At 39.7% G+C, this 24,274-nt stretch overlaps 1 protein-coding gene across 5 annotated transcripts in view; it reads right to left on the bottom strand.

Moving 5' to 3' along the window:
• The window catches only part of ASH1L (ASH1 like histone lysine methyltransferase), a 239,739-nt gene that overhangs the window by 188,716 nt on the left and 26,749 nt on the right, over positions 1–24,274 (bottom strand). For all 5 annotated transcript variants that reach the window (XM_023742556.1, XM_023742554.1, XM_023742553.1 and 2 more), the window contains one exon: positions 3,380–3,899. In XM_023742556.1, coding sequence (XP_023598324.1) covers positions 3,380–3,799 — 420 coding nt within the window. In that variant the 5' untranslated portion in view covers positions 3,800–3,899. The remainder of the gene's footprint in view (positions 1–3,379; positions 3,900–24,274) is intronic.

Raw genomic sequence — 24,274 nt, 5'->3', positions numbered from 1 at the left:
ATATAAAAATCACCTGAGGCAGACAAACTGAATCAGCATCAATAAAGAGGCATCTGGGAGTCTGTATTTTTAATAAATATCTTGTACATGTATCTTGGCATAGTACTCCTGTAAGATAGTTTCTTACAAGTTATACTGTGTGATCTAGGAATTGTTCATTTTAAATTTTAACAGATAGAAACAAACTATTCTCGAAAAGCATTATACCAATTTACCTTCCACCAACAGTGCATGAGTGCTTGTTTCCCCACATTCTGCCAACACTGTTATGAAATCTTTGTTTTTGCCAAAAAAGTAGACTCCAAAACTATTTGAAAACAAACCAAAATTAGAACGTTTAAAACCTGTAACTAATATAACAAGTATGAGTTGCACTAAGGACAGTTACCCACTAATATTTTTGCAAACTTACTAAAAAACCAGTTCCTAAACTGTGGATTGAAATTTAAAAAACCTAAACAACACTTTAAATCACTCTAAATAATAGATCCCATGACCAAAACACTATAAATTTAACAACAAACCACTGCCGTCGAGTCAAGTTCGACTAAAAGCAACCCTATAGGACAGAGCAGAACTGCCCCATAGAGTTTCCAAGAAGCAGGTGGTGGATTCGAACTGCCGACCTTTTGATTAGCAACCACGGCTCTTAACCACTGTGCTACCAGGGCTTCATAAATTTAACAACAGATTACATAATTCAACATAGTAAAAAAACTTCACTTGTAATTATGGAATAGACTTGAGTGTTACTTAAAAGGTAAAATATACGATCTACCTTTCTTTGTTCTCTATTAGAAATTTAAGATAGTACTTGCTCTAAGTAGCACTGGCAAAAGATCAACCACTTTTAAAGTATCGGGGCAAAAAAAGGTTTTGCTTATTTGGTAAAGCTTTGCTTTCAAATGACTAGCAACACACCTCATAATAGTCCACCTTTCCCTCTTAGCCAGTGCTGTTAATCTTCTTGGAGTCCTGAACACTTTTGAGAAGCTGATGAAAGCTACATAAAAATGCATCCAAACACGCAAAATTCTGCAGACTATCAGATTCAGAAAACACACACATCCAAACCCTTGCAGAGATCCTAGATTGTGAAGTCCTACCTCAGGCTATAAAAAGGGAAAGAGAACATTCACAAGAACATATTACATGCCAGATACCCTATATAGATTCTTCAAAGTAATCATTTTAGATAGGCTCCACTTTGGAAATGAGAAAACCAAGTCCCAGTAAGATAAAGTAACTTGCCTATGCACAGTTCTTAAGCCAAGATTTAAATTCAGTTCTGACTCCACAGTCCATGTCCTTTCCATTATTTTTGAAGAACTAATTCACAGGGTAGTGATATATTCAACTACCACGCGTCTGTCAGCCTGTTGTACTGTGGCGGCTTGCGTGTTGCTAAGATGCTAGAAGCTACGCCACTGACATTTCAAATATCTGCAGGACCATCCATGGTGGACAGGTTTCAGCAGAGCGTCCAGACTAAGACAGACTAGGAAAAAAGGCCTGGCTATCTACTTCCAAAAACTAGAGAATGAAACCTTAAGGATCACAACAGAATATCATCTGATAAGTGCTGGAAGATGAGCCACCTAGGTTATAAGGCTATATGCAATAGCCGCAACAATGGACTCAAACATACCAACGATCATTAAGATGTACAGGACCGGGTATCATCTTGTTCTGTTATACATAAGGCTGCCGTGAGTCAGAGCCAACTCAATGGCAACTAATGACAAAAAAATATATTCAACATCCTATACTAAAGTTACTAGTGGAAAAATAAACACCCACTCATCCACAAGCAATTCTGTAAATATATGGATACATTCTCTCATACACCACAGACTTTATTCTACTGCAAAGAGGATATACGGCATATAAACTTATACTGAGCGTAAGCAAACGCTGGTAGGTGAAATCTCTGAGTACAAAACACCATCATTAGCACTGTCTATTTAAAAAACACTGTAGGAAGATTACTATAGACAATCATCCTAGAGTCCTTTACAAGTTAGCTGTGCAAGATAATACTGTTTATAAAGTTAAAAGGTCTAGATTAAAACTTTCTCAAATTTATGAAAACTTTGGAGGTCAGCTGAAACAGATTATCTTCATTTCAGAGCTGAGGAAAATAAGGCTCAAAGAAGGTTAACCAACTTACTTAAGATCCATCCAGTTAATTTTTTTCAAGAACTGGGACAAACTCTATTATTATTATTTTACTTGTCATCTATTAATCCATTCACAGTGGACTGTATCAACAAAATATCCCAAGTTATCATGTAATTCTATGATCTTGTACAGAGTATAATTAAAAATTTCTAGATGCCACAGCAATTTGGAGAGAACAAAGAATCTGCATCATTACGGTTTCTGGTAACATACGTAGAAAGCACGTGAATATGATATTAAAGAACTAGCAGTAAAAATCAAGTCAGTTCACAAAGTTGGGAACATTCCAAAATTTTAGCCAAAATGTTAAGCCCACTCTTTCTGCCTAGCTCCACTGTTTTATGTACATACGCATACTATTTAAATCTATGTGCTGAAATTAGGTATTGTAGAGTGACTTAAACCTGTGGTCAACACATGAGGCTAAAACATATTTAATACCTTTACTAGACATGGTAAAAAGAAAAAGTAGATAGTATATCGAATAGCTGAACCTGCTGTTGTTGAGTCGATTCCAACTCATAGTGACCCTAAAGGACAGAGCAGAACTGCCCTGTAGGGTTCCCAAGGATCACCTGGTGGATTTGAACTGTTGACCTTTTGGGTAGCAGCCACAGCTCTTAACAAACTATGCTACCAGGGTTTCTGAATAGCTGACAGGAGGGCATTTTTTCAACAAATTGACTTGCCTTATGAGGAACAACAGGAATTAATAATCCTTGTATAGCACAACTAATTTAACAAAACCTTTCAACATACATTAGTGAATTTGATGTTTACAGCCACACTGGAAGGTCGGGGTATTATAACCAATTAACATCTTTGAGCCTCAGTTTCTTCTCTGTTAATTTGTCCACAGTCTCTGTTAGGAAATAGGAAGGCAACACTTAAATCTAGGTTTCATAACTACAAATCTAATGTTCCTTCCACTGTGCTACATTAAGAGCAGCAATCTGGGTTTACCCCATTTAAGATATCTGCCATAATTTTACAAATACAAACACGTATATGGTTATGGTATCACTCGTACCTTTGACATGCCTCAAATCTTATTTTAGGGTCACAAAACAGATTTATTTGGGGAGAACACAGAAAGATTAAATTCTAAACTTCCTGAAATACGTATGTAGGTTAGATTAAAAAATAATAGAGAAATTTATATTGTCAATGACAACACACTGCTGAGAAGTCTACTTACCCGTTTTGAAGCACAGTGTTCATTCTTTTCATCTGTCATCTTCCCACTTTTAAGTGCTTTCCTTGGGTGCTTGATAGTTGTTTTTATAGCAGGTCGACATACATAATTCTCCAAGTTCTTTGGAGGCTTCTTAGTTCTCTTAGCCTGAAGGCCAATTTTTAATTTTAAATTTCCCTCTGAAAAGTTTGTTTCTTTCACTGAAAACTGTTGCTGTGCATCGGTCAAACCATCATCTTTCCCCGCCTCAAGGTTTCTTTCCCGATTCCACTTGCGAAGGTCCTCTTCCTCCTCTGTGTTGTTCTCTAGCTCTACTTCTCTCTTGCTGACCAGTGTGCCAGTGCTGATGGCAGAGGGACTCTTTCTGGAAAATCCTTCGGAATCAGAACCCAATCCTAACATAGCAGTATTTCTAGGGTCCATCACAAGTGTGTGTTATTGCCAGGAATCTTGTGGAAGTTTTACAGAACTACGTTCCATAAAAAACAGAGACCGCCAAGACTTGCAACCAGCATCTCTTTCTCTGCAGGATAGACCATAACAAAAATTTATCAGAAGAGAGGCAATCTCTGATTAGTATGAGTAATGGGTATGGGAGAGGGAGACAAGGATGTCAAGAACAACTCAAAAGTCACAATTAAAATAAAATAAATCAAAATGTAGCTCAAAACGGATTTAAATTCATTTACCACCTACTCCTGGCTTATTGACTATCTCGTTATCTGACACTTTGCAGTTATGACAACAGTAAAAACTCTACTGGCTAGAGGAGGGAGGTGAGGTTTGCGACAGTGAGCAAGGTTACACGGAGGTGGTTTGTATTACCCGGCTAGGGCAGAGGGGCCGGGCCAGGGGCGGGCCGGCTGCACGCAGGAGGCAGTGGAGGCCAGACAACAGGAGACGGCGGGAGCCGGGGATGCAGGAGTCGGGCGGGGGGCTTGGAAGTCTCTTCTTCCAAAGAGGTCTCTCTGCCGCCTCCGCAGCCTCCACTGGGCCCAGGTAGTTGGGCCTCACCTGCTGCCCAGAAACTGCCGGCCGCTGAGGACCGTCTCCAGGGCCAGTGGAACGGGAAGGTGGAGAGGCAGGGGGGTCGACAAAGAGGCCTGGAGCACAGCCAGGTAATGGTGGGCCCCTGCTGCTCCCTAGGCGGTAGGCAACTCCCAACCACCACCATCATCACCCCCAACCCCTGCAGACTCCATGGTGGTGGGGAAGGCGGGCTGCCCCAAGATCCGCCGGAGATGCTGGACAGGTGGGGGTGGGTGGGGTGGTGGGGGGAGAGGCACAGATGCTGAAGATGGGGTGTGGCCCGACCCTCACATAATGCCAATTTTCAGAAACACTCTGATCTTTGGAATCTAACCATGTCCATAACTGAGGAGCAGGTGTAGTTATAAATACATATTAATACTGCATACACACACACACACACACACACACACACACACACATATATAATCTTAAATGTAAATACATTTCATAATAAGCTTATCATTCTACAGATATCATGAAAAAGCTGTAGTGGCATGGTGCAAATCAAAGTTTAAAAACCACTGTTATAATTCAACCAAGAAGCTTCTGCTACTGATGGTTAAACAAACAGAGCCTAAAAACAACCTCACATATTTTAACACTCGTCCGTTTCCAACAAAATGTATTTCCTACATTTTAGTTGAATAAAATCAGTTTCATTTAAGATAAACAATCATCATGTTTGGGGTTGGTTTTGGTGCTCTGATCTTTCATAAGAGTGGTAAGAAATCATCAGGCTTTTTTGGTCAGGACTCTTAAGTTAGATTATTTCTGCGGCTAGGGTACAATTCCACTCTGACTTCATTCATTCGCTCACTCATTCAGAAATATTTCTGAGCACGTATCATGTACCAGGCATTGTTTTACACCTTGGAAATAAGAGTACTGAACAAAACAGACCAACTTCTAAACTTATGACTCATACTCCAATGAAAAAGACAAATAATTATACAAACGATTAATTACAATTGTTGTAACTAGTGACTATAAAACCAAACAATCCTCCTATTCTTGATGATTGGTATTATTTCAAGTATTTATCTGACTGAAGATCCTGGACTAGTATCTGAAAAACCAGAGCATCCTATTCTTAGAAATCTCCGTTATTGAACCAGAATATTTTATAGGAGAAACCATGTGCCCTAAGACTTTTCTTTCCAGCAAGATAAGAAGACTCTCAAGAACAAAGACTATACTGTAGTTGTTCTACAAACCTGACAAGAAGCAAAAATAAAATGTCTAGCACAAAGCAAAAGTGCAATAAAAGAAATCAGTGATTTTTAATTATTATCATTTTCAGTAGTTACTCAACAAACACCAATTGACTAAACTCTAGTTTGTTCACACTCTATTCCATCACACAAACAACTGAGAGAATACTCTTCCAATCATATCACTCTAACAATCCCCTTGCTTTCTACCACTTCACATCTTAATGATTCACAGCGGCATTCATGGCTTTTCATAATCTGGCTTTACTCTAACTATTCAAACTTGTTATCCTTCCTGCACAACACACATGCACTATGATTTCTTTACTGTCTCCAATAAATCATGTTTATTTCTGCTTCTGTGTTATATGTTTTCTTTCCCTACAAAAATACAAAGTCCCATCTTCTCTATGATGGGTTCACAACTCCAAAATCCAAAAACAAACTCTGAAAAACAAGTTTTCTTAGAACTCACTAGTAGCAAAATCTGACTTGATCTGGAACCACTTTAGTTTTAATTATCACAATTTCTGTGAATATTTATACATTTCAATGGAGAGGTATGAATATGTTTGATTAAAGAGTGCTCCTCAACCACCACTAAGCAAAGGCACTCGACTGTATGGATCATAACAACTTAAGGATGGCACTGCGAAGAATGGGAATTCCAGAACACTTAATTGTTCTCATGCGGAACCTGTACAGAGACCAAGAGGCAGTTGTTCGAATACAACAAGGGGATACTGAGTGGTTTACAATCAGGGAAGGTGTGTGTCAGGGCTGTATCCTTTCACCATACTTATTCACTCTGTATGCTGAGCAAATAATCCGAGAAGATGGACTACATGAAGAAAGCAGCATCAAGACAGGAGGAAGACTCACTGACAACCTGTGATTCGCAAATGACACAATCTTGCTTGGTGAAAGTTAAGAGGATTTGAAGCACCTACTGATGAAGACTAAAGACTAAAGCCTTCAATAACAAACTCTATTAAGAAAATGTTCTGCATCCCATTTTGGTGAGTGGCATCTAATAAAAAAGCTAGCAAGCAGCCATCTAAGATCCATCAATTGGTCCCAACCCACCTGGAGCAAAGAAGAATGAAGAACACAAAAGACACAAGGAAAATATTAGCCCAAGAGACAGAAAGGGCCACATAAACCAGAGACTTCATTAGCCTGAGACCAGAAAAACTAGATGATGCCCAGCTACCACCAATGACCACCCTGACAGGGAACACAACAGAGAGTCCCTGATGGAGCATGAGAAAAGTAGGGTGCAGAACTCAAATTCTAGTAAGAAGACCAGACTGAGACTGGGGGGACCCCAGAAAACATGGCCCCCAGACTCTCTGTTAGCTCAGAACTGAAACCATTCCCAAAGCCCAACTCTTCAGACAAAAATTAGACTGGACTATACGACATAAAACGATATCCATGAAGAGAGTGCTTCTTAGCTCAAGTAGATACATGAGACTAAATGGGCAGCTGCTGTCCAGAGGAAAGATGAGAAGGCAAAAAGGGACAGGAGCTGGCTGAATGGACACGGGAAATCCAGGGTGGAAAGGAGGAGTGTGCTGTCGCATTATAGGGAGAGCAACTAGGGTCACATAACAATGTGTGTATAAATTTTTATATGAGAAACTAACTTGAACTGTAAACTTTCACTTAAAGCACAATTAAAAAAAAAAGACTACAACCTTCAGTATGGCTTACACCTCAAAATAAAGAAGACAAAAATCCTCTCAACGGCACCAATAAACGTATCATGAAAAATGGTGAAAATATTGAAGTTGTCAAGGATTTCATTTTACTTGGATCCATAATCAACTCCCTTGGAATCAACAGTCAAGAAATCAAACGACGTATTGCAATGGGCAAATCTGCTGCAAAAGACCTCTTTAAAGTGTTCAAAAGCAAACATGTTACTCTGAGGACTTAGGTGCACCAGACTCAAGCCATGCTATTTTCAATCACCTCATACACATGCTGGACAATGAATGATGAAGACTGAAGAAGAACTGATGCCTCTGAATTATGAATTATGGTGTTGGTGAAGAATACTGAATATACCACGGACTGCCAGAAGAGCGAACAAGTCTGTCTTGAACGAAGTACAGCCAGAGCGCTCCTTGGAAGCAAGGAAGGCGAGACTTCATCCCATGTACTTTGGAAATGTTATCAAGAAGGACCAGTCCCTGGAGAAGGATATCATGCTTGAAAGTAGAGGGTCAGCGAAAGGAAGACCCTCTATGAGATGGACTGATACAGTGGCTGCAACAACAGCTCAAATACAGCAATGACTGTGAGGAAGGCGAAGGACCAGGCAGTGTTTCATTCTGTTGTACACAGGGTTGCTACGAGTTGGAACTGACTCGACAGCATCTAACAACAACAACAACTCAAACACTACAGTGGGAGGTGTCCCCAATCTATATTATATTACCTTTCTAAAAGCCAAAAAATACTTCAAGTATCGAGTGTTTTAAATAATGGACTATGTACCTGTATTTTCAGACCTGTATTTAAGCTTGGACTGATCTGATTTTTCCCTGAATATCTATCTGTATCACAATTTGGACAACTGACTTTTTTTTTCTTGCTTCATATTTGTTAGCTACTTCTTGAAGTTGCTGGTTGTCTTTGAGTCAATTCCAAAACATAGCAACCCTGCAGGACAGAGTAGAATGTTCCCATTGGGTTTCCTAGGCTGTAATCTTCAGAGGAACAGATTGGCAGGTCTTTTCTCCTGTGGAGCCTACCGGTGGGTTCAAACTGCTGACCTCTTGGTTAGCAGCAGAGTGCTTAACCACTGTGCCACCAGGGCTCCCACATCCCCAAGTAAACTGTACAGCTAGTCCCCGACTTACAACGGAGTTCCATTCCAACAACTCCATTGTAAGTCAGTTCTGACGTAAGTCAAACACCTTATTTTTTATTTCGGGGGGGGGGGGTTGATTATTATTGCCTTTTATTATCAGTATGTTTATAAATCTGATCTTTATTTGTCTTTAGGGGCTGGCATGACAATGATAACATCAGCAAATTACGTGTTGTAACACTGTATAAAGTACATACTACTAATATAAGATATACAAAAAAAAAACAAACAGACACAGTTCGTTGTTAACTCAAATACGTCATAAGTTGGGGGGCTACCTGTAATTAAAATGCAAGTTTCATAAAGGTAGGGACCTTTCTGGTTTGTTCAGTACTGTATTCCCACAACCTAGACCAATGGATAGCGTTTTTTAAACCCATTGCCACTGAGTCAATTCCAATTCAAAGTGACCCTACGGGACAGAGTAGAACTGCCTCACAGGGTTTCCAAGGCTGTAATCTTTATGGAAGCAGACTGCCACATCTTTCTCCCTAAGAGTGGCTGGTGGGTTCAAATCATCCATTTTTCAGTTGGCAGCTGAGCACTGCGCCACCAGGGCTAAAAAAAAAAACCACTGCCGTTGAGTCGATTCTGACTCACAGCGACCCTATAGGACAGAGAAGAACTGCCCCATAAGGTTTCTAAGGAGCACCTGGTGGATGTGACCGGCCGTCCTTTTGGTTAACAGCCAAACTCTTAACTGTTATGCCACCAGGGTTTCCTAAAGTACCCCATAAATAGTTGAATGAATGAATGAATTTTAAGGTCCCTATATATCTAACACAAAGTTTGGCATGTATAAAATTTGTTTCCCCTCTTCTATTTTACATGATGAATTCATCTTGTGTTACAAAGAGAAATCTACACACAAATCTTTTCTTGTATGTCGATTATATTTCACATAGGTAGTTTTCTGTCAGCTAACTAAAATATCTTAATTTTACCAGTAACATGCTTCCAAGTCACATTTCACAAGCCTTCTGTCCCTGTACTATCAAAGCTGGTCTCAGAAAAACAAACAAAGATGCTCACTGGTCTCACTTCATATTTCTGACCACTACCTCAAGCAGACCCTCAGAGCTGCTACCCATTTCCCTAAGTCCACTCATTCCACCATCTCCTAGACAACTAGTACTTATCATCTCCCTTCTCTTCACTCTGACTGTGCTTCCCATCTGACTATGACTGGAGAAACAATCAGAAGAAAACTGAAAACAAGCTCCCACTATACATCTACCCACCTAATTCTATCTGTCTTATAGACTTTGCCTTCCCTCTTATCATAATACAGTAAAACCTGTGAAAACCAAAAGTTGGGTCAGGTAGAAACCTGTCAGAGAAGGAAAACTCAAAACTAAAACGAGGTAGAATGCTTAATACAGAGTGCTAGGAAGCATCCTGTCAAAAGAAGAAAACTTGCGTGACCCAGAAAAACAAGATAGTCCCATCGAGTTGCGGCTCTCAGACATTTCACTGTATATAAACTGCCTCTACTCCTATACATGGCTAACCTCTCCACCTGAAGACTAAATCCCACCTTCCCCACCTTCTCAAGAGCACTGCTCAGGCAACTCCTCCGCCACGACCACATCATCCATTTCCCAACTTTCTTCTGGATAATACCAATCATGCTACAATTATCTCTCCTTAAAGAAAACCGCTCTTGATCTCACATCCTCCACCAGCTTCACGTTTCTATGTTCCCCTTCACAACAAAACTTCGTGAAATAGTTGTGTATGCTTCCTATCTCCAAATTCTCTCTTCCTTTTCTCTTGAACACTCTAACGATGCTTTCCCCACCACCTCTCCACAGAAACTGCTGATCAAGGCCACAAATGACATCCACACTGCTAAGGAAAATGATTAATTCTCAATCTTCTCATCTCACTCGACCAAAACCAGAATGACACAGGTGAACAGCTCCCCTCTTTCTTCACTAGACACCTCTGTGGATTCTTCTCCCTCACTGGCTACTCAACCTCAGTCTCCTTTGCAGGTTCTTCCTTTTCTGATTTCTAAATATTAGAATGTCCCACGGCACTTAGACCTTTTCCCTTTTCTTTCTACACTCACTTCCTAAATGATCAGATCCAGTACTCTGACTTTAAATGCCATCTAACACTGATGATTCCCAAATTTCTATCTCTAGCTGAGACCTCTTCCTCAAAACTACAGATTCATATATTTAAATGCCTACTTGACATACTGACTGGACATCTAATAAACAGGATTTCAACTTTAAAGTCTAAAATCAACTGATCTCCTTCCCCCCTCAAATCTGTTCTTCCAGCAGGGTTCCTCATTTCAGTAAGTGGCAATTACAGCATTCCGGTTTTTAGGCCAACCATTTCTCATCATTCTTGACTCCTTTCTTTCTCATACCCCACGTATCTATTCTGTAAGCAAAGTCTGTCAGCTTTACCTTCAAAATATTATGCAGAATCTAACCATTTCTCACTACTTTGACAACTACCACTCTGATCCAAGGCATGATAGTATCTGACTTGGATTATCACAATAGCCTCCTAACTGGTTTCTTGCTTCAACCCTTGTATCTCTTACAGTCTTCTCAACTCAGCAGCAGGGTCATCTTTTTAAAGTCTGAGTCAGATCATGTCACCCCTCTGCTCAAATTCCTTTTAATGGCTTCCTATCTCACTCAGTAAAAGCCACAGTTCTTACAATGGCCTACCAGGTCCCTTGTAAACTATATCCCCTCTGCCTATTTATCTCCTACCAGTCTCCCCACTCACTCAGTTCCAAGAAGAGGGGACACAGGTTTCCCTTCTGTTTCTCAAACACAACAAAAATACCCCTACCTCAGGGCCTTTGCACTTACCATTCTGTCTGATTAGAACACGTTTACCCCAGATAATTGAATGGCTTATTCTTTCACTTCTTTCATGTGTTTGCCTAAATGTGACCTTATAGGAGAGGTATTCTCTGACAACCCTCTATACAGACAAAACAACCATCCTGTCACCTTCTTTTCATGCTGTTTTATTTTTCTCCACTGCTCTTCTCACAACCTGATGTGTATTTATTTTTATTGTTTACTGCCTATATCTTTCCATTGAAATGTAAACTCCACCAGGAAATGGATTTTTGTCAGTTGAGTTTATTGTTGTATCCTAACACCTAGAATATATAGATAGTCAATAAATATTTGTTGAATTTATCCCATGCATTGTCTGTTATTTCTTATTAACTAGCTTTATTAGTAATTTCTTATTAACCAGTCCCTCTTCTAGTAGTTTGTTTGTTCCCTTTCTTACTTGTTCCCTAATTTCTAATACCCATCCTCAGTTTCATGTTATTATTGGTGAACTGATGGACCTGCCATATTTCTTTTTGGTTTGTTCTTAAATCTTTTCTGGAATAAAAATAAATAACAGTTTACAATTTACACAAAACAACTGCTTTTGCATTCACTACACCCAAATACACACATTTTAAACTTTCCTGTAATATTTTTTTACCAATGAAAGAATTCAAGAATTCGCAATACATATTTATAAATGGAAAGCAGAATTTCAGCATCTCTTCCAAAAAAAGTCAAAGCACTTTTACCTGTACTTATTCACTTTCAAAACATTCCAGAAAAGGGTTTGGGAGAGCATGATTCTTTTCATTTTAAGAGTGGAAAAAACTGGAGTCAAGTGATACGGATTATTACATAAATAGCAGGTTATCAGTAAACTGAAAAGGGATTAATTTGAAAACATTAATCTTTCCCTTACAAATTTATATAAGAATAGAGAAATATTTGCATTTCCTTAAGTGGAGCAATGGTTAAGTGCTTGGCTGCTAAGCCGAAAGACCAGAAGTTTGAACCCAACCAGCGGCTCTGTGAGAGAAACACCTGGCGATCTGCTTCTGTAAAGATTACAGTCAAGAAAACCCTGTGAGGCAGTTCTACTCTGTCACATTGTGTCACTGTGAGTCAGAATCCACTCGCAGGTACCCAACAACAACTTGGATCAAGGAGGAGAAAAGAGCAGTATGCATGAGGGTATATTTTATGAATCCATTTAGGCAGTGAGACTGGAAAATCACAACTGGTAAATTCCACAGACCAAATTTAAGTGTTTCTAGTAAATATAAAACTCTGAAGACACTTCAAAACACAGAGTACTTTTTATCTGCTGAATGTAAATTGCCTGAACAGCAGTCCCTCCAGCAGCTGCTAGAATGCTGTCTTTGAACTTTCAAAGCAATATTCTTTATGCATTATATTTTTTCTGCGTTTGGAAAGATATCTACACAATCTCAGTTTTCCATCCAGGGGCAAGAATGCCATGTTGTTATACAATACATTTTGATTCATACTACAATTCAATTTAAAATACAGCCCCCGGCTCCTGTCCAGAGGCAAGATGAGAAGGCAGAAAAGGGACAGGAGCTGGTTGATTGGACACAGGAAATCCAGGGGGGAAAGGTGGAGTGTGCTGTCACATTGTAGGGAGAGCAACTAGGGTCACTTAACAATGTGTGTATAAATTTTTCTATGAGAAACTGACTCGAACTGTAAACTTTCACTTAAAGCACAGTTAAAAAAATAATAATAATAAAATACAGTCCCAAGAATAACAGAACTAAGACTGCTAGAATCTCTTTGCCGAAAGAGGCAAATTCAACATTCACCATACATGCAACTTGGGGATTTATGTTTTCAAAACATAAAGGAATCCATAACATCCTAGTCTAAACTCGAAGGAAACTAACACTGCTGCCTATAGCATGAAGTCCTTTTGTATAAATCATTACAGCTTGAACTAAATACTATATTAACACTAAGTATGCTGAATACTGTCTATAAATTTACAAGATAAATCCTAATTTATAGTTGCTTATAAAGGCCTCTCACTGTATATTCTTCAACAAGTGACTAAAACCAAAAAAACTTGTTGCCGTCAAGTTGATTCCGAATCACAGCAACCCTGTGGGGAGGAGTAAAACTGCCCCACAGAGCTTCCGAGGCTGTAATCTTTACTGAAGCAGAAGGCCACATCTTTCTCCTGCAGAGCAGCTGGTAGGTTCCAGTTACTGGACTTTTGGTTTGCAGCCAAGTGCTTAAACACTGCGTAACCAAGTGTCCTTCAGTATGCGACTAAACACATGGGAAAGCAATACAAATATGGAATTTTTGAGTGGGAATTGCTCAAACTTGTTTTTCACCTCCATACTCTACTCCCTCTATGAAAAGCACACTACTGACCCCAACACCTCTCATGCTAATCCCACATCAGAGTAACAATGGATCTAATAACAAAAATTAACAAATACCCTGCTGTTAATATAATGCTCTGCTCTGTAAGATACAGAACCACTCTGGATGATAACTATCTTTGGAAACCATTCTGTGTATAGATACCAGGCCTATCATAAGAGGTGGGAAGGGAACACATACGCTTTGATAGAACCCTATTGAGAAAGGACGACTCTATGATTCAGCATTAGTAAATTGAAAGTAGTGGAAACAATTAACATTTACTGAGTTCTTAATATGTACAAAGTTCCATGTTAAATGTTTGACATGCATTATCCCATTTAATCCTCACAATCACTACGAATAGTTACTATTATTATTCTCTTTCTGGGATTAAAAAAAAAAAAAACAGATTTATAGTCAATAACAGACAGAGACAGGTCTGGCTCCTCTTAGTACTATGTTATACTGCTTCCCAAAGATAATTTTTAGTTTTGATGATCGTATTATTCCTCTCTGCTACACGTGGCATATGTGCTACCCTTGATGCTCTCCCTTGGTTTCCATGACGACACGTTCTACTGGCTGTACTATTACCTCTCTAGCCATTTCATCAGATTCCTTTATGATTTCTTCATTCTTAATCCATCCCTTCATTCACCTATTCACTCATTCATTCATTATTTTCTGAGAGTCTCAAAATATGCTTTGGAAATTGTGGCAGGCACTGCAGATATGGTGATAAATGAATACAAATATGGTCCTTGGTCTCATGAACTTTAAATTCTAGAAGGGGAGGCAGATAAAAGACTAATCATATCCATACGTAATTATAACATATAATAGTAAATGTGATTAACAAAAGGTACTATTACGAGGTGGTATGTCAAGTTAAAAGTAGTAAAAGGAACTTGCAGAAATAGGGAACATATTTTAGAGAAACATTTAAGTTGAAACCCAAAGTCTGAATAGGAAAAGGCCAGGCAAAAAGTCGAGTAAAAAATGTTCCAAACAATGGGAATAATATGTGTAAAAAGTCCCTGAGATGCGAAGTAACAAGATGTAATTTACTGTTTGGGAAAATCTCTCTGGTTGCGATGGAAGATTAGAAAGAAAAAGTTGATTCTGGAATACCAGTCATAAACTGATGTAACAGACTAGGGTGGCAGCAGTGGAAGTAGAGAAAAATGAACGGATGTGAGAGATATTTTAGGGGTATAGCGGACATCATGATGTGGGTGGTGAGGAAAAGAGAGGAGCAGTAGTGAAAGAAAATTCTGAAGGCTTGAGTAAACTGGAGAATGATACATCGTGGTACCATTTGGAGACTCATTCAACAAATATTTATTGGGTGCCTATTATGTACCAGGGACTGTCGATACAACAGTGCAAATAACAGATAAAAATCCCTGCCCTCGTGGAGCTAACAGTGTAGAAGAAAAATGTGTAGAGGTGCGGCAGAAAGGGGCCATCAAGAATTCAAAAATAAATTAAACATAACTAATGTCACTGAACTTTACGTTATGAATGCTAAAATGGTAAATGTTTTCTTACATACATATTTACTACAATTAAAAAAACAGTTCAGTAATAAATACGTTAAAATTTAGATGCCTGTGACTGTACGACAACAGGTAATGGTCAAACAATTCAGTGGAAATGTCAAACAGACAGCTAGAAATACAGGTACATGATATATACAGAAGAACGTCATATGACAATGTATGAAGGAAAAAGTGGAGTTTTGTAAGTTTTTTTTGTTAACTTGGTAAAAGGTAATTTATCTAATTAACTGTCTTTAATACAGAAGAATATCTTCTTCATGCATCCAAAACTGCCAATCCTCAGTCGTATTTGCTGATCTAATGTGCTCCACCGGACCTCTATATGTTGGAATTCCTTTTCTTATTCTAAATTCTACCCTTGGGGAATATATTCCATTTTCACAGCATAAGACTCTTTCAAGCTCCGGACCATGTATCTGGAGCCTGTTCAGTATGTTCACGAAGTCTATTCCTCCTCCAGTCATTCCCACTTAAGTACAACCATTTGATCCTAGTGTCATCCTTTACTCCTCTCGCTCCCTTACTCCCAACCTTCAACCTAACACCAAATCTTGTTAACATCACACAAATAATTTGTGATTATATCCAGTTCTCTCCAATCCCACTGCTGCTGACTTGTTCTAACAGTCAACAATTCTTGCCCTGAATACAGCAGTAGCTTTCTAACTTCTCTGTATATCCACACTTGCCTCCTTAGATTTCTCCTCCAAGCAAAAACAATAAAGATGTTTTAAAAACACTCCCCCATTGTCTGTCAGTTTGTCATACTATGGAGGCTTGAGTGTTGCTGTGATGCTGGAAGCTATGCCACCAGTATTCAGACATCAGCAGGGTCACCCATGGTGGACAGGTTTCAGCTGAGCTTCCAGACTAAGACTGACTAGGAAGAAGGACCTGGCAGTCTACTTCTGAAAAGAAGAAATGACCTTGATGATGTCAAGCTTCCTGGACCTTCATCTGCTAATGGGGCATGACTCAAAATAAGAAGAAACAGCTGCAAACATCCATTAATAATCGGAACGTGGAATGTATGAAGTATGAATCTAGGAAAACTGAAAATCGTCAAAAATGAAATGCAACGCGTAAACATCGATATCCAAGGCATTAGTGAGCTGAAATGGACTGGTATTGGCCATTCTCAATCGGACAACTATATAGTCTACTATGCCAAGAATGACGACTTGAAGAGGAATGGCATTGCATTCATTGTCAAAAAGAACATTTCAAGATCTATCCTGAAGTACAATGCTGTCAGTGATAGGATAATACCCATATGCCTATAGGGAAGACCAGTTAATACCATTATTCAAATTTGCACACCAACCACTAAAGCCAAAGATGAAGAAACTGAAGATTTTTTTACCAGCTTCTGCAGTCTGAAATTGATCGCACATGCAATCAGGATGCATTGATAATTACTGGTGGCTGGAATTTGAAAGCTGGAAACAAAGGAGGATCTATAATTGGAAACATGGACTTGATGACAGAAACGATGTCAGAGATTGCATGATAGAATTTTGCAAGATCAATGACTTCTTCATTGCAAATACCTCTTTTCACCAACGTAAACGGTGACTATACACATGGGCCTCACCAGATGGAATACACAGGAATCAAATCAACTACATCTGTGGAAAGAGATGATGGAAAAGCTCAATATCATCAGTCAGAACAAGGCTAGGGGCCAGATGCGGAACAGACCATCAATTGTTCATATGCAAGTTCAAGCTGAAACTGAAGAAAATTAGAACAAGTCCGTGAGAGCCAAATTATGACCTTGAGTATATCCCAAGTGAATTTAGAGACCATGTCAAGAATAGATTTGACGCGTTGAACACTAATGACCAAAGATCAGACGAATTGTGGAATGACATCAAGAACATCACACCCAAAGAAAGCAAAAGGTCATTAAAAAGACAGGAAAGAAAGAAAAGACCAAAATGGATGTCAGAAGAGACTCTGAAACTTGCTCTTGAATGTCCAGTTGCTAAAGTAAAAGGAAGAAATGATGAAGTAAAAGAAATGAACAGAAGATTTCAAAAGGCAGCTGGAGATAGAAAACCAAAAGGGAAGATCAAGATCTGCATTTCTCAAGCTGAAAGAACTGAGCTGCAATAGTGAAGGATTCTATGAGGAAAATATTAAACAATGCAGGAAGCATCAAAAGAAGATGGAAGGAATACACAGAGTCATTACAACAAAAAAAATTGGTCGATGTTCAACCATTATATGATCAGGAACCGATGGTACTGAAGGAAGAAGTCCAAGATGCACTGAAGGCACTGGTGAAAAAAAAGGCGCCAGGAATCGACGGAATATCAAACTGAGATGTTTCAACAAACTGATGCAGTGCTGGAAGTGCTCAATTGGACTATACCAAGAAATCTGGAAGACAGCTACCTGGCAAACTGACTGGAAGAGATACATACTTATGCCTATTCCCAAGAAAGGGGATCCAACCAAATGCAGAAATTATCAAACAATATCATTAATATCACACACAAGTAAAATTTTGATGAAGATCATTCAAAAGCAGCTGTAGCAGTATATCGACGGGGAATTGCCAGAAATTCAGGCCAGATTCAGAAGAGGACATGGAACCAGGGATACGATTTCTGATGTCAGATGGATCCTGGCTAAAAGCAGAGACTACCAGAAAGATGTTTACCTGTGTTTTATTGATTATGCAAAGGCATTCGACTGTGTGGATCATAACAAATTACAGATAACATTGCCAAGAATGGGAATTCCAGAACACTCAATTGTGCTCATGAGGAATCTGTACACAGATCAAGAGGCAGTTGTTCGAACAGAACAAGGGGATACTGCATGGTTTAAAGTCAGGAAAGGTGTGCGTCAAGGTTGTATCCTTCCACCATACCTATTCAATCTATGCTGAGTGAATAATCTAGAAGCTGGACTATATGAAGAAGAATGGGGCATAAGGACTGGAGGAAGACTCATTAACAACATGTGTTATGTAGATGACACAACCTTGCTTGCTGAAAGTGAAGAGGATTTGAAGCCCTTACAGATAAAGATCGAAGACCACAGCCTTCAGTATGGATTGCACCTCAACATAAAACAAAAGTCCTCACAACTGTACCACTAATCAACATCATGATAAATGGAGAAAAGATCGAAGTTGTCAAGGATTTCATTTTACTTGGATCCACGATCAACGCCCATGGAAGCAGCAGTCAAGAAATCAAAAGATGCATTGCATTCGGCAAATCTGCTGCAAAAGACCTCTTTAAAGTGTTAAACAGCAAAGACACCACCTTGAAGGTGCACCTGATCCAAGCCATGGTATTTTCAATCACATCATATGTATGGGAACTCTGGACAAAGAATAAGTAAGACTGAAGAAGAATCGACGCCTTTGAATTGTGGTGCTGGCAAAGAATATTGAATATACGGTGGATTGCCAAGAGAACAAACAAATCAGTCTTGGAAGAAGTACAACCAGAATGCTCCTTAGAAGCAAGGATGGCGAGGCTACGTCTTACATACTTTGGACGTGTTATCAGGAGGGATTAGTCCCTGGAGAAGGACATCATGCTTGGTAAAGTAAAGGGTCAGCGAGAAAGAGAAAGACCCTCAATGAAATGGATTGACACAGTGGCTGCAACAATGGGCCCAAGCATAACATCGATTGTGAGCATGGCGCAGGACCAGGCAGTGTTTCATTCAGTAGTACATAGGGTCGCTATGAGTTGGAACCGACTCAATGGTACCTAATAACAACAAAAACAATCGGATTATGTCACGTCCCTGCTCAAAACCTTTGGATGTTTTCTTATTGCCCTTCAGATCTAAAAGTCCCTAATGATAATTTATGATCTGCAGTATGGTACAGTGGTTAAGTACACAGACTTTGGAGCCAGAATGAATAGGCTCAAGACCCAGTTCTTCTATACGAACTCTGAGCAAGGCACTTTGTGCCTCAGTTCTCTCATTTGTGAACAGAAATTGCTGTTAGAGTTTAATGAACTAATATGTGGCAATAATTTATAATAACACTTCACAAATGTATGGTGTTTACTTTTAGCGGTGTTGTGATTTGCCCCCTACCTACCTCTAAGGTGCCCTGGTGGTGCAGAGGTTAAGCACTCAGCTGCTAACCCAAAGCTTGGCAGTTTCAACCTACCAGCCACTCCACAGAAGAAAGACGTGGCAGTCTGCTTTACAGCCTTGGAAACCCTATGGGGCAGTTCTGCTCTGCCCCATAGGGTCGCTATGTGTTGGAACTGACTCGATGGCAAAGGGTTTGGTTTTGGTTTTTGACCTACCTCTAGCCTCACCATTTCTCACTCTGCTATAAACTCGTGTGAGTCAATTCCAACTCATAACGACCCCATAGGATCAAGGAGAACTACCTCATCAGGTTTCCTAGTCTGTATTCTTTACCAGAGCAGATCACCAGGTCTTTCCTCCCGTGCACCTGCTGCTGGAATCGAACAGTCAACTTTTCAGTTAGCAGCTGGCATTTAGCCATTACGCCACCAGGGCTCCTTGCTATAAACATAATAAAGTTGTTGCCATCAAGTTGATTCTGCCTCACAGCGACCCTATAGGACAGAGTAGAAGTGGCTAGTGGATTCAAACTGCCAACGTTTGGGATAGCAGCCAAGCTCTGAACGGCTGGACCACCAGGACTCCATAAACATAACAGGAGGCAAATAATAACCAGAAAAAACCACTGAGATATGTACATGTTCTAAGTACTTTTTAGTTTCTCGAATGTCTCTGTCTTCCTTCCAGTAGAGCATGCAATTAGTTCTCTCTTCCTCTCTTCCACCCACGTCCTAGGTGACTTCTACTCATCCTTTCAGTTTCAGCTTATAGGAAGACACTTCCTAACTCCCTAAGAGGGTGGATCTCCCTATTAAGTCTCATATAGCATAATGTAAATTTCTTTCTTAACACTCATCAGACCTATAACATAAATCCTTAATATCCGTATTTATGACGAGACCATTTGTTCCCTGAGAATAAGAATTCCGTCTGCCTTAATCACCGCTATATAATTACTTATCAAAGTGCCTGGAACATAACAGAAATTCAATAAATATCTCTGAATTGAATAAACATACATATTACTGCATTTTTAATCATGTATATACACAAAGACTAAAAGAATACAGACCAAAATGAAAATAGAAATATTAAAGAATTGATAATTTTTTCAATTTTTTAAATCTTGTCATGTTTTTATAGTTAAAAAATAAGCATTACATATATCACCATATAATTTACTCTCCAGATAAAAGGCTAGCCAGTGTTCTACCTGGCCTTAAGATGTTTTACATTAAAACACTGACTCACTATATTACAAGGGTCACTGAAATTACAAAAAGCCAGAAAATCTTCATGAAGATACTATAAAATATGAAGTGCATTCCTAAATGTTCAAATAATTTATACAATATAAACTGCCCTTAAAAAATGAGGTAAACAACTTTTTTACTCCGTTACAGAACAACTCTTCATTTTTATTAGGTAGTAGCAATCACTGACCATTCCTAAGTTTCAAAATGCTAACGTCCAGTTGTTGTTGTTGTTGTTGTTAGGTGCTGTGAAGTCAGTTCCAAAAAACAGCGGCCCTATGTACAACAAACAGAAACACTGCCAGGCTGTGCACCATCCTCACAATCACTGCTATGCTTGAGCCCACTGTTGCAGCCACTGTGTCAATCCATTTCATTGAGGGTCTTTCTCTTTCTTGCTGACCCTCTACCAACCATGATGTCCTTCTCCAGGGACTGGTCCCTCCTGATAACATGTCCAAAGTACGTGAGACAAAGTATCAATATCCTCACTACTCACGAGCATTCTGGCTGTACTTCTTCCAAAACAGACTTGTTCGTTCTTCTGTCAGTCCATGGTATAGTCAACTATTCTTCACCGATACCATAATTCAAAGGCATCAATTCTTTAGTCTTCCTTATTCATTGTCCAGCTTTCACATGCATATAAGGTGTGGGTCAGGCACACCTTAGTCCTCAAAGGGACATCTTTGCTTTTGAACACTTTAAAGAGGTCTTTTGCAGCAAATTTGCCCAATGCAATACATCCTTTGATTTCTTGACTGCTGCTTCCATCGGCATTGATTGCGGATCCAAGTAAAATGAAATCCTTGACAACTTCAATCTTTTCTCCGTTTACCATGATTTTGCTTATTGGTCCAGTTGTGAGGATATTTGTTTTATTTACGTTGAGGTGTAATCCATACTGAAGGCTGCAGTCTTTAATCTCCATCAGTAAGTGCTTCAAGTCATCTCCCCTTTCGGCAAACAAGGGTGTGTCATCCGTATATTGCAGGTTATTAATGACTCTTCCTCCAATCCTAAAGCCGTGTTCCTCTTCATGTAGTCCAGCTTCTCGGATTATTCGCTCAACATACAGATTGAATAAGTATGGTGAAACGATACAACCCTGACACACACGTTTTCTGACTTTAAAGTACACATTATCCCCTTGTTCTGTTCAAATGACTGCCTCTTGGTCTACACACAGGTTCCTCATAAGCACAACCAAGAGTTTTTGAATTCTCATTCTTCACACTGTTATCCATAATTTGTTACGATCCACACAGTCAAATGCCTTTGCATAGTCAATAAAACACAGGTAAACATCTTTCTAGTATTCTCTGCTTTCAGCCAAGACTCATCTGACATCAGCAATGACATCACTCATTCCATGTCCTCTTCTGAATCCTGTTCAAAAGGCTTGAACTTTTGGCACTTCCCTGTCAATGTACTGCTGCAACCACTTTGGAATGATCATCAGCAAAATTTTACTTGTGTGTGGTATTAGTGATATTGTTCAATAATTTCTTCATTGTGTTGGATCACCTATGTCCAGTAAATCTAGTTATCTTCAAATACTTCTTTTATGTACTAGATAATACAGTGAAACCTGTGAGGGCTGGAACTCAACAGGACTGCCTTGTTTTTCCGGGTCTCACAAGTTTTCTGCCTTTGACAGGGTGCAGTCTTACCGCTTTTCTACTGCTCTCTATTGGTGAAATTTATTTGACTTTTTCTTCTCTGCCACATTTCCACCTTGCACAGGTTCAGGCTTTTGCAGGTTTCATCGTATTTCTTGAATTCCAAGATGCCACTGATTTTAAGAGGCTTCATGAATTCAAAGACCACATTTTCAGGTAAAAACCAAAAATAAAAACATTGCTACATTAAATTAATTATCGACTATGCTATTTCCCTATTTCAGTAACACGAAACTATGACAGGAAAGAATGTATCTCTGGACCAAAATAATGAATTGTACCAACAAACTACTTCTAGACACTTAGAACAGGAGAGTGAAATAGCAAACACAAATTTACAATTAGTAAGCCACAAGGGGAAAATATACATATAAAGTAGTCTTTGAGCTAAATCTTGATGAAAAAACTATTCTCACCGAGTGTCTGCCAGATAAATAATTGAATCAAACCTTATTTAGCTCTTGCTGAAAAGTGAACTTAACAAATATCGAACACATAACTTCACTTTTGTTTTAAAAAGTGGGGAGACTTCTGGAAAAATGGCGTTCTAGGCAAAAGCATCACGGCGTCCCTCCACAGGAAAGATCCGAAAAACTAAGCCGAACAGAGAAAACAACAATCCTTAAACCCTAAAACATCAAATGAAGAGATAAAGAACTCAGCCAAGCACCAAATGGAGTGAGAAAACTGACAGAGAAAGGAGAGCGAGGAGAGATTCACGCAGAGGTCCCCTATCAGCTAACGCAGCATGGATCCACCATCTTGGACTCCTATCAGAGACCAGCAAACAGGGGGTAGGAGAAAGCAGCTTCACAGAGCTTCCAGCGGGAGACAAAACAACCGGTAATTTGCGATATACGTTTTCCCACCCACCACCCTTCTTCACCCCACTCGGCCTCCTCTGCTTCCTGTGGCCGCAATCTCTTGTCCAGGAAACACCCGCTGCTTGGATTCCACACACCTGAACAGGCCGGCTCTCTGAGTGCCATTTGTCTGCTGCTTGTGTTGCTTTTTTCCGCTTCTTTTGATTTCTTCCTAACCTCTCACCACCTCCCCTTCCTTTTGCTCAAATACCTGGCTCCATGCGCCATCTTTGCTTCTTCCTGAGGGGCTGTGGAGCTCTGTTTGAGTGTGGAGCTGCTTCCTGGTCTGGGCTGCCGCGCTGGTGGGATCCCAGGGCTTTTGTTCGTTTTTTTTGTTTTGAATTGTTTGTTTGCTTTCTTTTCCTTTTCTTGAGTTGGGACCCCTTCCTGGCCAGGCGGTGCTGCATGGCAAGGAGACTACCCCCTCGGCTTGCACAGACGTGCAGGGGGATCCCTGAAAACATTTCTTTTCTCCTTGGTTTTTTTTTTTTGCTTTTTTCTCTGTTTTTTGGGGGGCTTTTCTTGTTCTTTATTTTTTTACTTAACTTGTTTTGTTTTCTTTTCCCTCTTCTTCTCTTTTTGTCTTTCTTCATTATTCAGTTTCTCGTCTCTCTATATCTTCCTTCTCTTTCTGTTCCCTGAATACCTGGCGTTGTATACTTCTACGCCTTTTAGCCAGGCTGTTATGCAACACCTGGGAGCAACTTCCCCAGACCTCATTGCTGCACCAGTGGGATTCCTGGCAACTTTGCGGTTCTTTAACCTTTCCAATTTTTATTTACTCATTCTTTTCTCTTCTCTTCTTCCTCTTCCCCATTCTGTTTTTCTCCATTTCATAGTCTCTCATCTCTCCACTCCAACAGCAAGCTCCCCTAGCATTCTTTTTTGTTTGTCTGTATGTTTTTGGCTCCTGTTCCTCTCTCCTATCTCCCATATCCATCTTAGCTCCACACATGACAATCTACCCGCTACATCCTACCTACCTATACCGTGCACTTAACATCACACCACCAAGCAGCACAGGCATGGCCTACTGGAACCTGCCCTGCACTGATTACCGACCCGCCCTGGTGGCTGTAGTAAGTGCCACAAACAACCCGTCCCAGTAACTCCTCTTCAGCTAG

The sequence above is a fragment of the Trichechus manatus genome, unplaced genomic scaffold, assembly GCF_000243295.1.
Source record: "Trichechus manatus latirostris isolate Lorelei unplaced genomic scaffold, TriManLat1.0 scaffold00213, whole genome shotgun sequence".
NCBI lineage: Eukaryota > Metazoa > Chordata > Mammalia > Sirenia > Trichechidae > Trichechus > Trichechus manatus.
The sequence above is the reverse complement of the archived record's forward strand: the minus strand, read 5'-3'. Positions and strand labels throughout refer to the sequence as shown.